The following is a 12,556-nucleotide window of genomic DNA, read 5'->3' as shown; positions in this document are numbered from 1 at the left end:
TGGTGATTCAAACTAAACTTTCATCTCTGTCAGAGAAAACTGATCTGAGTTCAGACTGTTTACTTACAGCACAGCTACACTCACAGATAACTGAGCCTCCTACCTGCCTGTCAAACACCATCGACCCACAAACCTTCTCCAGTCCGGACTGAGTGGAGTCCTGCGGGGTGAAGCTGTGAAGTGTGTTTTAGTGTTGTCGTTATGAAAAAAAATTTCATCGTAGTTTTTGTCGATGAAATTAACTCTGCTGTCACGTCTCTCAGCTGAGTCACGATAAGAATTCATGACTCTAATCTGAGACAGACAGAGACCAATATCATGTAGTCTGACTCCGGCATTAGTTTTACTGACTTTGTTATCTGAGTTGTGGACACAAGTACAAACATGACAGTTATCAGAAACCTGGATAAGGACTTTACATGCCACAGTATTCCAGTATCTATTCGAGTACCGCAGCTGGCATACATTCAGTCAAACATGGATAAGGGTTTATCCAAATTTCTGACACCAGGATATGATGTGTTCCTGTGCAAACCGGATACACCAAACACCTGATCATAACTGGAGGACTGCGGTGCATGTAAACACACTCCTGCAGTCTGAATGTGATCAGTAAAAAAGCCTCTCTGGTGAACTTCCCCCCGCTCGCTGCGTCTTTTGCTCTCTTGGCTCCTTGGTGTGTTAAAGCGAACAGAGAAGCTTAAACTCCAGGATTGAATGGCCTCTAAACCCCAGCAGGATTAGCTCCAGACAAAGACGCTAATCGCTTTGACTGACCACTCCATTGAACATTTTAACCTGGGATTAAAACAAATAGGAGCCTGGCTAAAGCAGGGCTAAAGTACCGCTAGCCTTTTGGCCCCCGAGCTTTGTTAGCGTTTACCCTGCGGCTGACTTCCACACAAAAGCATCGATACACTGCTGAATGACAGCAATGAGAAACTGTTAAAGACCTGAATCCTGGGAATGTGTGGACTGAAACTTCCCTTACTTCCCCTTAGGATGAAACTTTATTGAGCTAATGTCCCATCTCATTATTGGTTAATGACCGACTCCCTCGTCGTCTTCCTCAGATGTGAGATATAAAAAAAGGAAAATAAACTACAGCATAAAAAAATATAGAGAGATTATATTTAGATTTCATGCAGAAATGTAATTAACAGCAAATAAACCCACACGAACTCCAGCAATGTTAGGGTCTTTGTTAACCCTTTAACTTCCTCGTCAAGAAAAAAGCGGTTTAAATTTTATTTCTTTGCGGTTTTTGTTTCCTTGGAACTACGATAACAAAAATCAGTGTTAATTTTTTGGACAGACCCCATAGGTTTTTAAATATAGGTCTCTATCAAACAGCTGAGATAACCTTTCATGGTAAAACAGAAAGAAAAATCTCAGGTACAAACCATGTACTGTTATAATGCTTGATATGTGTTAGTATGCAAACATATATGAATTTGTGACCATGGAATTAGTAGTGTTGCCAGTACTTTTATTATTTCCAGGTATGTATTCTACATATTTACCATTATATTACTTTAAAAACATCTCAGAGATGGTGAAAAAATCCTATTGATATCATTTTTTTCATCAAATATATAGTGGAAAAACATTACATTTATTTATTTATTTATTTATTTATTTATTTATTTATTAACAACAGTGAATATTCTTTTTTTTTTTTTGAATAAAAATTGTGAATTAATTATCTGAGCATTATTACCTTTACCATAAAAAGGCCATTTCAACAGTTTGGTCGAGCATGTTCATTAGATTTTATTAGATTAGATGACCTTATTAGAAATTTTAGTTTTTGTATAAATTTCCATAAATCTGTTCAGTAACTACAACATGTCAAATAAACACACCTAGCTTTGAAAACCCCGCCACACAGAGCATACTAACTTCCTGTAGGAAGTGAACTAAGAAAGACATACTATAAAGACACAGTGACATCTAGTGAATTTTTTAGCATAACATACCTAAACCGCATGGTGTAGATAGCTCAATCAGGCTGAGTTAAATTCATCACTTTTTTTTCATTAAGATATAGTGACTCAGAATGTGTCGAGTGTATGAACGGTCGAGGACGTTAGACGGTTAACTTGTGGGATAATATTCCACTCAAAATACGTTGCCACAAGCCTAACCAACAAGATGTTAGTCCGTCTCTCAATACAGTCCTACTTCCTGTCTGTGGCTCTCAGTTCTAAGCTCAGTGGTTCCTATGGAAGATGTAGGACGGTGCTGCTCTAAGACTAAAAGCTACTGGCTGTTTCACAAAAAGAAAAGACAAACATGGAGACGTGTTTCCCTTTTCAAAGGTGTATAGCAAATAGAGGTTTTTTTTCTTAACACAGGCATATTTCTAAGGTAGCAAATTTTCTGCCTAACATATAGTTGAAGGGCCCCCTCATGCCATCGGCCCTCCACCCAGTGCAACCGCCCTTCCTGGACTGTCTATATTTTCGCCCCAGATTACACAGGATAAAGGCGGATTTATAATTGTGCGTCAGCTCTGTGCAGAGCCTACGCCGTGGCCTACACATGTGGCCCACGCCATTGTGTGCATTTATATTGGTACGGGTGTGGTGGTGTGTCTGTGTCACTCTGCAGTTACACCTCTAAAACACCATACAGCGGTGGAATTTCTTTGAAGTGCTGTAAAGTTTAGTTGATTCAAAAAACACATTAAACACACATTAAACATGGCTTAATAGAGACAGTTTCAAACACAAATCAGCTTCACTATAACTCGCAGCATTCACAGACAAACACTTGTCTTTATCTGGACACATTTTCCCCACAAATACAACATGCTAACGTTATTAGCACAAGCCTATGGCATTTTACATTGTATAAATTAGCCTAGCAGCTAGCAGAGATTTCCTCTGCTCATATTTCAGCCAGGATAAATCACACACAGTGTGTGGAGGCTTTATTGTCTTCACAATTTATTGTTTCTTCTCTGTGAAATTAAAGTAAATCAAAGCTTTGTTTCCACTGAGGGAAATGGTTTCAGCTTACAGCAAAGCTTTGTTTCCACTGAGGGAAATGGTTTCAGCTTACAGAGACAGACAGGAGGTCTGTGTTGCTGTGACGTGTAGTTACATTTCTGGGGAGGTGCACGTCAGACTGTGGCGTAGGCTCTGCAGCTTCGATTCAACACAGAAGCATAACTCCCGCTAAAGGGCACAGTGAAGACCTGAACACAAGCTTAATTAACAGAGCCTTCACTCTCTGCTAAACAGGCTCGTCCTGCATTAAAAAGTATGCAGTTAAAACAACTAAGGGGAAACGGAGTGAAGGTCAAGTGTAGGAAAGAAGAAAACAGTGGATTTTACATTAACAGACCCCGAAACTATCAGGAAAACTCATCTCAAACATTCACATGAAATAATCCGCTCAAAATTCATCCAGGTTGCTCGTTTTAAACAAACTTCCTGCAGTCATTGGGCTCATTGTTTGGGTTAATTCAAAGTTTGTCAGTTGTTCATTACTGTTATTGTTATGCATTGAATAGAATATAAGATAACCATAAAATATGTCACTAAGTCAGTTTACTCAAAGATAGAAAAAGGGTCCCTTCAGTAAGGAGGCTGGCAACCACTGCCTCAGAGTGAATACGTCCAGTAGTTTGTGAGACTAACGAGAGGCTGCTCTCTCCATGAAGGAATATTCATGTGATAGACAGCAGCTGTCAAACTGTCCTCCACCTCACAGTGTGAGTGTGAGAGTGATGTCATCACTGTGGGACAGCAGGCAGCGAGATAATTAAAAAGAGTAATCTCTCCCCCCCGTGTCCGCAGTGAGCCACGCAGGACCGTACGGCCCAGATGGTCAGCCAATGGGAGGCTTCGTTATGGACGGACAGACACACATGGGAATCAGACCACCTGGTAAACACACACACACACACACACACACACACACACACACACACACACACACACACACACACACACACACACACACACACACACACACCAATTCAAGCTCGTACCTTATGTTGCTGTGGACTGTTGCTGTTATTTTCCTGCCAAATGAGGACATTTGAATAAATCTTTATTTAGAGAAGTGCTGTATCATATTAACATTAAACATAATAAAAGTTTATAGCTGCACTAACTGTCCAACTGAGGCTGCACTGATCATTGCAAATGGAAAACGAAACACCTTTCTATCAATTGATTTTTACTACCTGTGGGATAAACAGTGGGCGAAGAAATATTCAGATCCTTTACTGTGTTAAAAATATTTATACCACACTGTGAAAATACTCCACTACAAGTAAAAGTCCTGCATTCAAGAATTAATTGAAGTAGAAGTATGTATGTTACAGTAAACTGTTCCATACTGTCAGTTTTCCTCTTCTATCTGATGTTTTTGGATTAATATTACGGCTGCATTAATGTCTATATTGTTGGGCAGTTTAATCTACAGCGATGCATCATGGTCTATAAGATCATCATATGTTTGTACTTAGTTACATCCCACCACTTTTCAAGTTTTATGATTTATTTTCTCTAAAAATCAAAATCAAATCAAGTTTGTTCATATTACACATTTGAAAACAACCGCAGTGACCAAAGTGCTGTACAAGATAAAAGAATGACACACAAATATATAGCAATACAAAATGTACACAAATATGAAACAGAATGAAACTGGTGAGAACAATTACAAACATGAAAAGATAAAATGTTAAGATCACTACAGACAACCAAAGGCCATTGAAAACATGTATGTTTTAAGATTGAAGTGTCAATGGAAGGGGAGCATTTGATTAAGAGGGGAAGGCTATTCTGGAGCTTTGGAGCAGCGACTGCAAAGGCATGATCTCCCTTACCCACCAGCCTCGATCGTGGAACAGTTAAAAGACAATGTCTTTTGGGTGTTGGAGTAGAGCAGAGGAGTTCAGCGATACACTGGGGTGCCAGCCCATCTATGGCTTTAAAAACAAATAAAAGAACCTTAAAGTATTTGATAGGTAGCCAGTGCAGGGATGCTAGTGCTGGTGTAATGTCTCTTTTTCTGGCACCAGTGAGGAGTCTCACTGCAGCGTTCTGCACCAGCTGCAGACGAGACAAAGATGACTGGCAGACACAAGTACAGGGATTGATACAGAATGATACTGATGTGTAATCTGACTTGAGGATGTTTTGTGGTTCATCTGTGTGTTTCTGTGTGTGTCCTGCAGGTCCTATGGGTGGCGTGGGGATGGGGATGGGCGTGGAGGGACAGTGGCACTACATGTAGCACCACCGCCACCCTGCAGCCAGAGGACTCGCCCAGTGTCCCGGCAAACCACCGTAAGTAACTCATGTTTGAAGGACCAGGTCACGCACATTATATGTAGGGCTGGCTCTTGAAAGTTGGAGATTGGAATCATCAGTCGGAGTCGACTTATTCTCATTTTGTTTTTTGTTTTTGTCAGTACAGTGTACTGTGTACTTCAGGGGGTGTTTCAGTCCCCAGATTTAGGTAACCTCAGCTATGGTCATGAGCTCTGGGTAGTGACTGAAAGAATAAGATCGTGGATACAAGCAGTTGAAATGAGTTTCCTCTGTAGGGTGTCTGGGCTCAGCCTTAGAGATAGGGGGAGGAGCTTGGACATCCGGAGGGAGCTCGGAGTAGAGCTGCTGCTCCTTCACGTTGAAAGGGGTCAGTTGAGGTGGTTCCGGCATCTGATCAGGATCCTCCTGGGCGCCTCCACTGGAGGTGTTTTGGGCTCATCCCACTGGCAGGAGGCCCCGGGGCAGACCCAGAACACACTGGAGGGATTACATATCTCATCTGGTCTGGGAACACCTTGGGGTCCTCCAGGAGGAGCTGGAAAGTGTTGCTGGGGAGAGGGACGTCTGGGGGGCTTTGCTCGGCGTGCTGCCTTCGAGAACCAGTCCCGGATAAGCAGATGAAAATGGATGGAACCACTCCTCACATTCACGCTGCTCTTTGGTACAGGCAGCTGCAGACACAGAGGCAGCTCTGAGATTTAGTTATCTTATGTTTTCTGGTGAACTTAAAGCTCACACCAACTTAATACATCACAGTCTCTGGCTTTTGTTTGATATCTAGTGTCGGCAAAAAATGTTGTTGAACATTTCCAATCTGTTGTTGGTGTCGTTAGCATTAGCCTGAGGGCTAACATGGCTTGTGAACCACATTACGTGAACATTGCTGTAACCCTATATGTCCCGCTGAACCCTGATGGAACCCTCAAACTCTATTTGGAAATAAGAGGGAATGGTCAAATATTGAACAGCCAAGTCTGATTCGACTGACATAATTCTGAGTCAGGTACATCCATAATTACATATTTTTTCTTTTTACAGATTTTGCAAAATATGTCTGTCTGTCTGTCTCCACCCTAATACAGTGGCTATGAATGTAGTCTAGTTTGTGGCAATGAGAGGACGCCTGTCTTACACCAGGCACAAAGCGACAACAGGACAGCGTAACTGTCATTACTAGTTTCAGACTGACACAGTTGTCATTTCTACGGCATGTTTGGTTGGTTGGGTGCATTGTTGGCGTATTGCTATTTCAAGACAGGATGTGATTGCACCATTGAGCAACAAAAAACGGGTCTTAAGTCAATGGATTGTTCTGTGGGAGAAATACACAGTTATTACATTGATCAGACATTTTGTGTTTTGTTTCACTGAATAAAGGGTCTGCTGCTCTGAAATCTCACATGGACTGTTTGAATTACTTCATTTTTCCTCAGGAAAGTGTGTCCACATTAAGACTCCTACAGACTGTGAGATTTTAGCAACCCTATAAGTTTAGTGCAGCTACACTGTGTGACATGGATTTAATAAACTTGGTCACAACATCAGGTTTGATGTCTGCAGACTGTACGATGACAGCACCTACTGAATTACCTACTGGTTTTCCTCTCTGCTGGAATCACACACATTTCTTTTAGCATGTTTTGCCTCCATGGCGAGCTGCTATCTGTCTGTTGGTTTGGGTTTAGTGCCAGTGCATCATTTCATGCTGCATTTCTATTGGTTGGTTAGTAGACATAGGTGGTAACAGCAGTCACACAGTGAGATGGTCGTCCCAAATTTCTGACACTGTCAGATTCTTATCCCAGGCTGTCTTTGATTGTAACACTGTGACAACGACCAGCCTTTAACCTCTCTCACTGTGCGACATAGGACCAATGTTTTAGAGCCATGACCAAAGATATCACCACGTTTCTTTTGTCCGGGACGGCCTTATATCACACAGTGTATACCACACTTAAGACGCTTTGCATTTACACATGAGGAGCAGCGTAACTTCACTGGTTATTGCAAAAGCTAAAAGTTTAGTTCTGTTTCCTCAGTTTACAGTTTTTAGTTTTGCTGCTTAAAGGCTCATGATATTTGCAGTAGCTGCATAACTGCTCTGACTGCATTAATCTCAGCAGTAAACCACTAGCTGCTCCAATTTGACGAGTCCGCCATGTAAATAGCGGTGCACCAGGTGCAGGTGCACGTGGCTTTTAAAGGCTTTTAAACTTGCAGCCTCCACAGCAGCATATTTCCTTTGGCAAAACACTCACAAGGTCCATTAGAGGCAGCTCCGGAGCTTTCAGTCATATCTCATGATGTTTCTCATGAAACAGTTGCGTTCAAATTGATGTTTTCTGAGCGTTTTCAGGACTTCTCATCCATGTTGGCTTGAGGGAACTACAAGACCTAAAACAGCAGAGGGACTTAGCAGCAGAGCACTGTAAAAAAAAAAAAAGACGTCAAAACATCTCTCTCATCCTGTCACCGGTCCTTTCAGCTCCTCCTCGCTAATTAAAGCCACTTCCATCTGATTTAAAGGTCAATTAATCCTCTGAGATCCTCTCCACATTCTGTCTAACGAACTGATCATTAGTGAGAGACGCACAACGCTCTCATCTCTTTATTTGATTACACAGAGTCCAATTACTCCGTAAGCAGTTTTCATTATTAAGCTGGAGTGGAGGGAGGGAGGAGGGGGCAGTGAACGCAGCACAGGGAGGAGAGATTAAGAGGATGTTAATGTGTAGAAAGGAAGTGTGGAGGAGAAGGGGGTTTCCCTAAAATGTGGTCAGTCAGACGGGAACATCAGTCAGACCAAAGACAATTAAAGAGTTTTCAGAAGAAGCATTTGTGCCATGATTGAGCTTATGGCTCTCAGGAAACAATACACCTGTCAGCTGGGATCTGATGCAACCATGCATGCACACACACACACACACACACACACACACACATACATATACATGAGGAAATGACCACTCCACATCTATTTGACCTCCTTTTTTCCTTTTACTTCTTCTGGTAAATTATTCCAATCTGGATTTTAATCTTTGACCCCTTCGACTCTTTACCAGAGTCACACCAATATATAAAACAGCAGAAGTGCACTTTCAACATGGGACATATTTTCCCATGTTTTTGTGTCTAAGTGACTAATGGGAACAGTTTTTGAAATTGGTTCAGTGTGAAGTGAGACGGCTGCAGACAGCAATGACAAAAAAGGCTGCAGTGAAACCACTGAGTGCGTGTTCACACCGTCAATGTACGGCCACTAAAAGTGTTTGTTTTTGCCACTGACAGGCTCAGATTGTAATTATAAGTGTCTGAGAATGTTATGGAGAGGATCCCTACAGAGATAAAGCTGTTTGTTAAAGAGTAAGATCCTTTTTGTTTAACCAGAAACAGCTCTAAAATCTGTTCCAACAATCACCAACTCTGACTTGGTTGATATAAACCCTTAGAGGTGATTTCACGGGGATTTAGTGGCGTCTAGCGGTGAGGATTGCAGATTTAAACTAGCTGAAACTTCTCCTGGTTAGAATTCCTTCAGCGTTCATTGTTCAGGAGCTGAATTATCCTCATAGGTCTCTTCCAGCTGATTTAAACTGAATTAAACACTGAATGAAACAGTTTCATGTGACAAATCAGTGTTTCCCCCTACACTGTTTTACCTGTCTGAGACAAGCCACTCCCTCAGCACCTGCTAATGTGTCGTCACATTTGTTCTCTGATAACTTAAGATCCACACGTGCAGGAGGTTTTTACCGGGAGCCAAATTATCCACAGAGGTCTCTCTCTTTACACTGCATAAATTAGCCTTGCAACTTTTTAGTTTAACAAATTTCATGTATTATTTATACTTTTTCTTACTCACTGTTGGTTTAAGTCTCTGCATCTCCCAACAGAACAGCAGAGTTAACTTTAAGCCTGAATGCACGTTTTTTCAGCCAAACATTGCTGCAACAGAGCAGCTAATGTTGCCGTAGTGAGAAGTTAGTGGAATGAGTTAACATTACGTCGTGTTTATTCTCGCAACGTCATTGTTTACATACGGCATGTGCTCTGTGTGTTGACCTGTGTTTTCTCCAAGATCGAAAATATTTCCAGTCAGCTGATTTATTCTCAATTTAATGACGTTATCCTCATCGTCTTTCTCTCGGCTGCTCGCCATCATCTGCCTGCTGCTGTTTGACGGTGACACGGAATTTCAAAATAAAGGCATAACCAGAGGATGATGATATTGGATCGTTTATCATTATATCACTATATCGATCCAGATCAATGGATCGTTACACGTTTAGTAAAAACACTGAATAAAGCAGTTTCATGTTCTTGTTGCCGTGGGGCTTTCTAACTACGATGTGAAAACATGAATCGCCCTGTCTACAGCCTGTGCCCATTCTGGTGGTGCAACATGGTGATCTCTGTAGACGAGGACCTGCTCCCTGTGTAGATATAAACATCTCATTCTAAGCTAACGAAAACACTATGATTGTTATTTTCAGTTGATTATACACTGAAGAAATTTTAGTTATACTATTTGCAGTTTCTGCCAATAGATCCCCCTGAATCCTGCACACTGGAGCTTTAAAACACCTCGTTAGATGTGAAATATTCCGCCTCTATACAGATGTAAATTACAGTTTATTTAAATGGAGTCTGGTGGGTTTGGCGATAATGATTTCGGGGCTGTTTCTGATTAAACAAAAAGGATCTTACTCTTCATCGAAAAGGTCTGTCTCTGTAGGGATCCTTTCCGTAATGTTCTCAGACACTTGTAATAACAATCTGAGCCTGACAGTGACAAAAACAAACACTGCACCGAGGTGTGTGTGTATATATATTTGGATTTTCACCTCATTGTTATTTTCGATTTTTAGATTTGCACTATTTTCTACTTTGTACTGTTACTGCTTCAAAGCAGTTTCTGTCAGAATAAATAAACTCTATCTTGTTTTACTTTGTTAAGATGCAGATGAATGTTGCTGTGCCAGTCTCAGGCCAGACCTGGACCTAATGGTGACTTGCATAAATCAAGAGGATGCTTTTTTTTACTGACAAATGTAAATGTAAAATATGACAAGAGGAGAAATAGGAGAGTCTGTTTTTTTATTGCCACATTTGCTGCCTCTGGATGAGACTTTCAGATCATATTTCTGAAGCTTCTGGCTCCAACAGAAGTTTCTTCTCTTCAGTTTTAGTTCTTCTTGTCACTTGACTTCCTGTTGACGTGTCACCGTCTGTTTTCTCTGCAGGACTCCATCAGCAGGTCGGCAGACCTCCTCGGCAGGCATGGAGCAGGACCCTAAGCCTCCTCACCCCTCAGCCCCACCCCTCTGGGCATCTACCTGGCCTGATAAGGTAAACACCTGATGGCCGCTGTCTCCATGGCCACCGGAGACGCTTTGTGGCTTAAAACCAAACACAAAAACAAAGAGACTGTGGGGACAGACGGAGATCCTGGGTGGAAATAATAAACAGCTGTGTCTCCTCACTGATGACGCTTGGGAGGATTTCTCTGAATCAGGACACAAACGTCGACGTGGCGTCTTTGGATTTGATCATTTCCTGTGATGTCAGCAGCCCAGAGTGCCGTCTTACAGATTTTGTTTCCTCTTTGGACTACAGAAGCCTGAAGTGGACATTTTGACACCAGCAGATCGTCCCTCCCCTCCTCCCCTCCTCTCTAGCAGTTGAACTCATATCGACATGAAGCTGATGTCTGTATTTCCCGAGGCGTTCTTTTGAAACACGTCTACACACAGTTTTTTCAAGAGACCGAAGCTCTGAAAAATGGACGGCAGAGGTCACGTGACGGAGCGCTGTTTACTGAGGACTCTCAGAGGACGAGAGACAAGTCGTTACAAGTGCTCTGCTGCTGCCTTTTTGCATCATATACTGTTTTAAAGGAAAGGACTTCGACTGTTTGACTTTCCACACTGTGTGTGTTTGTCTTTTTTCATAGACGTCTGTCTCCCCTCGAGCCCCACAAACCTTTGAGTTCTAAAATAAAAAAGTGAAGCAAATTTGTTTCTGGATTCGTGAAAGTGTTTTGTTATCAAAACCATTTTGAACAAACTGCTGTCAAACTCCACAGAGGGAGCTGAGTTTGTACAAACACATGATAAATTAGTACCTGAATGCTAAAGTTCACATATCTACCTGTTTGTTCCCAATGTTGGGAATTCTCTAGATTTCCTCCACCACATTTCAGGGGAAACTTTTGCTTTTTACTCGACTACATTAGTTTAAAGCTGGAGTCACTGGATACTTTGGTGATTAAGACTACATCCATGCTAAAATGTTTTCATATTTCAAAAACGATCTCTGTCCACAGAAGCATTTTAGCACCATTTTAGAATTAATCCCTGGCGTACATGTGCCGGTGTAAACAGGAAGCAGAGTGTTTACTCTGCAGATGATTGCTATGGTGAGACTAGAGGTTTCTTTCTGGCGCTGGTGCTTTTCAGCTTCACCCAAAATCGGCGCTCATTTTAGGACATAAAACGCCGCTGGAGATGGAAATTATTGCAAATCACTGAAACAAAAACTTGGCTCCTGCACATGCGACAGTAGTAGCACCATGAAGTGCAGAGTTCAGTGTGGACGCTGGGTGTACACGTAGTTTTTAAAACAAGCCTGAGCTCATTAAATATATCCAATATCATCTTTCGGTGTCACTTCATTTTACTGGTTTTACTTTTCTACTAATTTCCTTGTTTCCAGAAAGAAGCTGATATATAACCATTAATTACTACACAATTTCTTGGGAAGGTTATGTGATCTGGTGGTATAATTTTTTTTTATTATTTATTTTTGCAATTTTTTTAATTTGAGTTTTTTGCAGACATGATGATGAAATTCAGAAACATAAATATGCAGGAAAATATTTTTACGCAGAACCAAAACTGATGATCTCTTCGAGCTTTGAGGCTTTTTGGGAGCTCATGTCTCTTCCAGAGGAGCCAAGCTGCACGTCGCTCCACCTATTTCAAACCCTGAGTTAGCACATGATGAAATTTACATCACTGGGACCCTCAAATACTTTCACTGCTGCAGCGATTCAGACAGAATAATTTGGCTTAAATGTTCTGCTCGTGGAGGACGAACTTTGGAGGATACGTTTTTAGACATTAATAGCTGCTTATAAACACCACACACTTTCTTTTCTTAAATTCTTTAATTCCTTCCTTAATCTCTGTCTGTCCTTCTTCCTTTCTTTTCTTTTTCCCTTTTCTTTAAACTTAAAAACACACTCTCCTTCACATGACCAC

At 41.4% G+C, this 12,556-nt stretch overlaps 1 protein-coding gene across 1 annotated transcript in view; it reads left to right on the top strand.

Moving 5' to 3' along the window:
* The window catches only part of LOC126389853 (homeobox protein Meis1-like), a 73,394-nt gene extending 62,086 nt beyond the window's left edge, over positions 1-11,308 (top strand). The window contains exons 11-13 of the mRNA XM_050043805.1: positions 3,807-3,896; positions 5,198-5,309; positions 10,538-11,308. Of these exons, the coding sequence (XP_049899762.1) occupies positions 3,807-3,896; positions 5,198-5,256 (149 nt within the window). The 3' untranslated portion in view covers positions 5,257-5,309; positions 10,538-11,308. The remainder of the gene's footprint in view (positions 1-3,806; positions 3,897-5,197; positions 5,310-10,537) is intronic.
* The last annotated feature ends 1,248 nt before the right edge of the window (positions 11,309-12,556 follow it).

This window comes from Epinephelus moara, chromosome 5 (assembly GCF_006386435.1).
Source record: "Epinephelus moara isolate mb chromosome 5, YSFRI_EMoa_1.0, whole genome shotgun sequence".
In the NCBI taxonomy this organism is placed as follows: Eukaryota; Metazoa; Chordata; class Actinopteri; order Perciformes; family Serranidae; genus Epinephelus; species Epinephelus moara.
The sequence above is the reverse complement of the archived record's forward strand: the minus strand, read 5'-3'. Positions and strand labels throughout refer to the sequence as shown.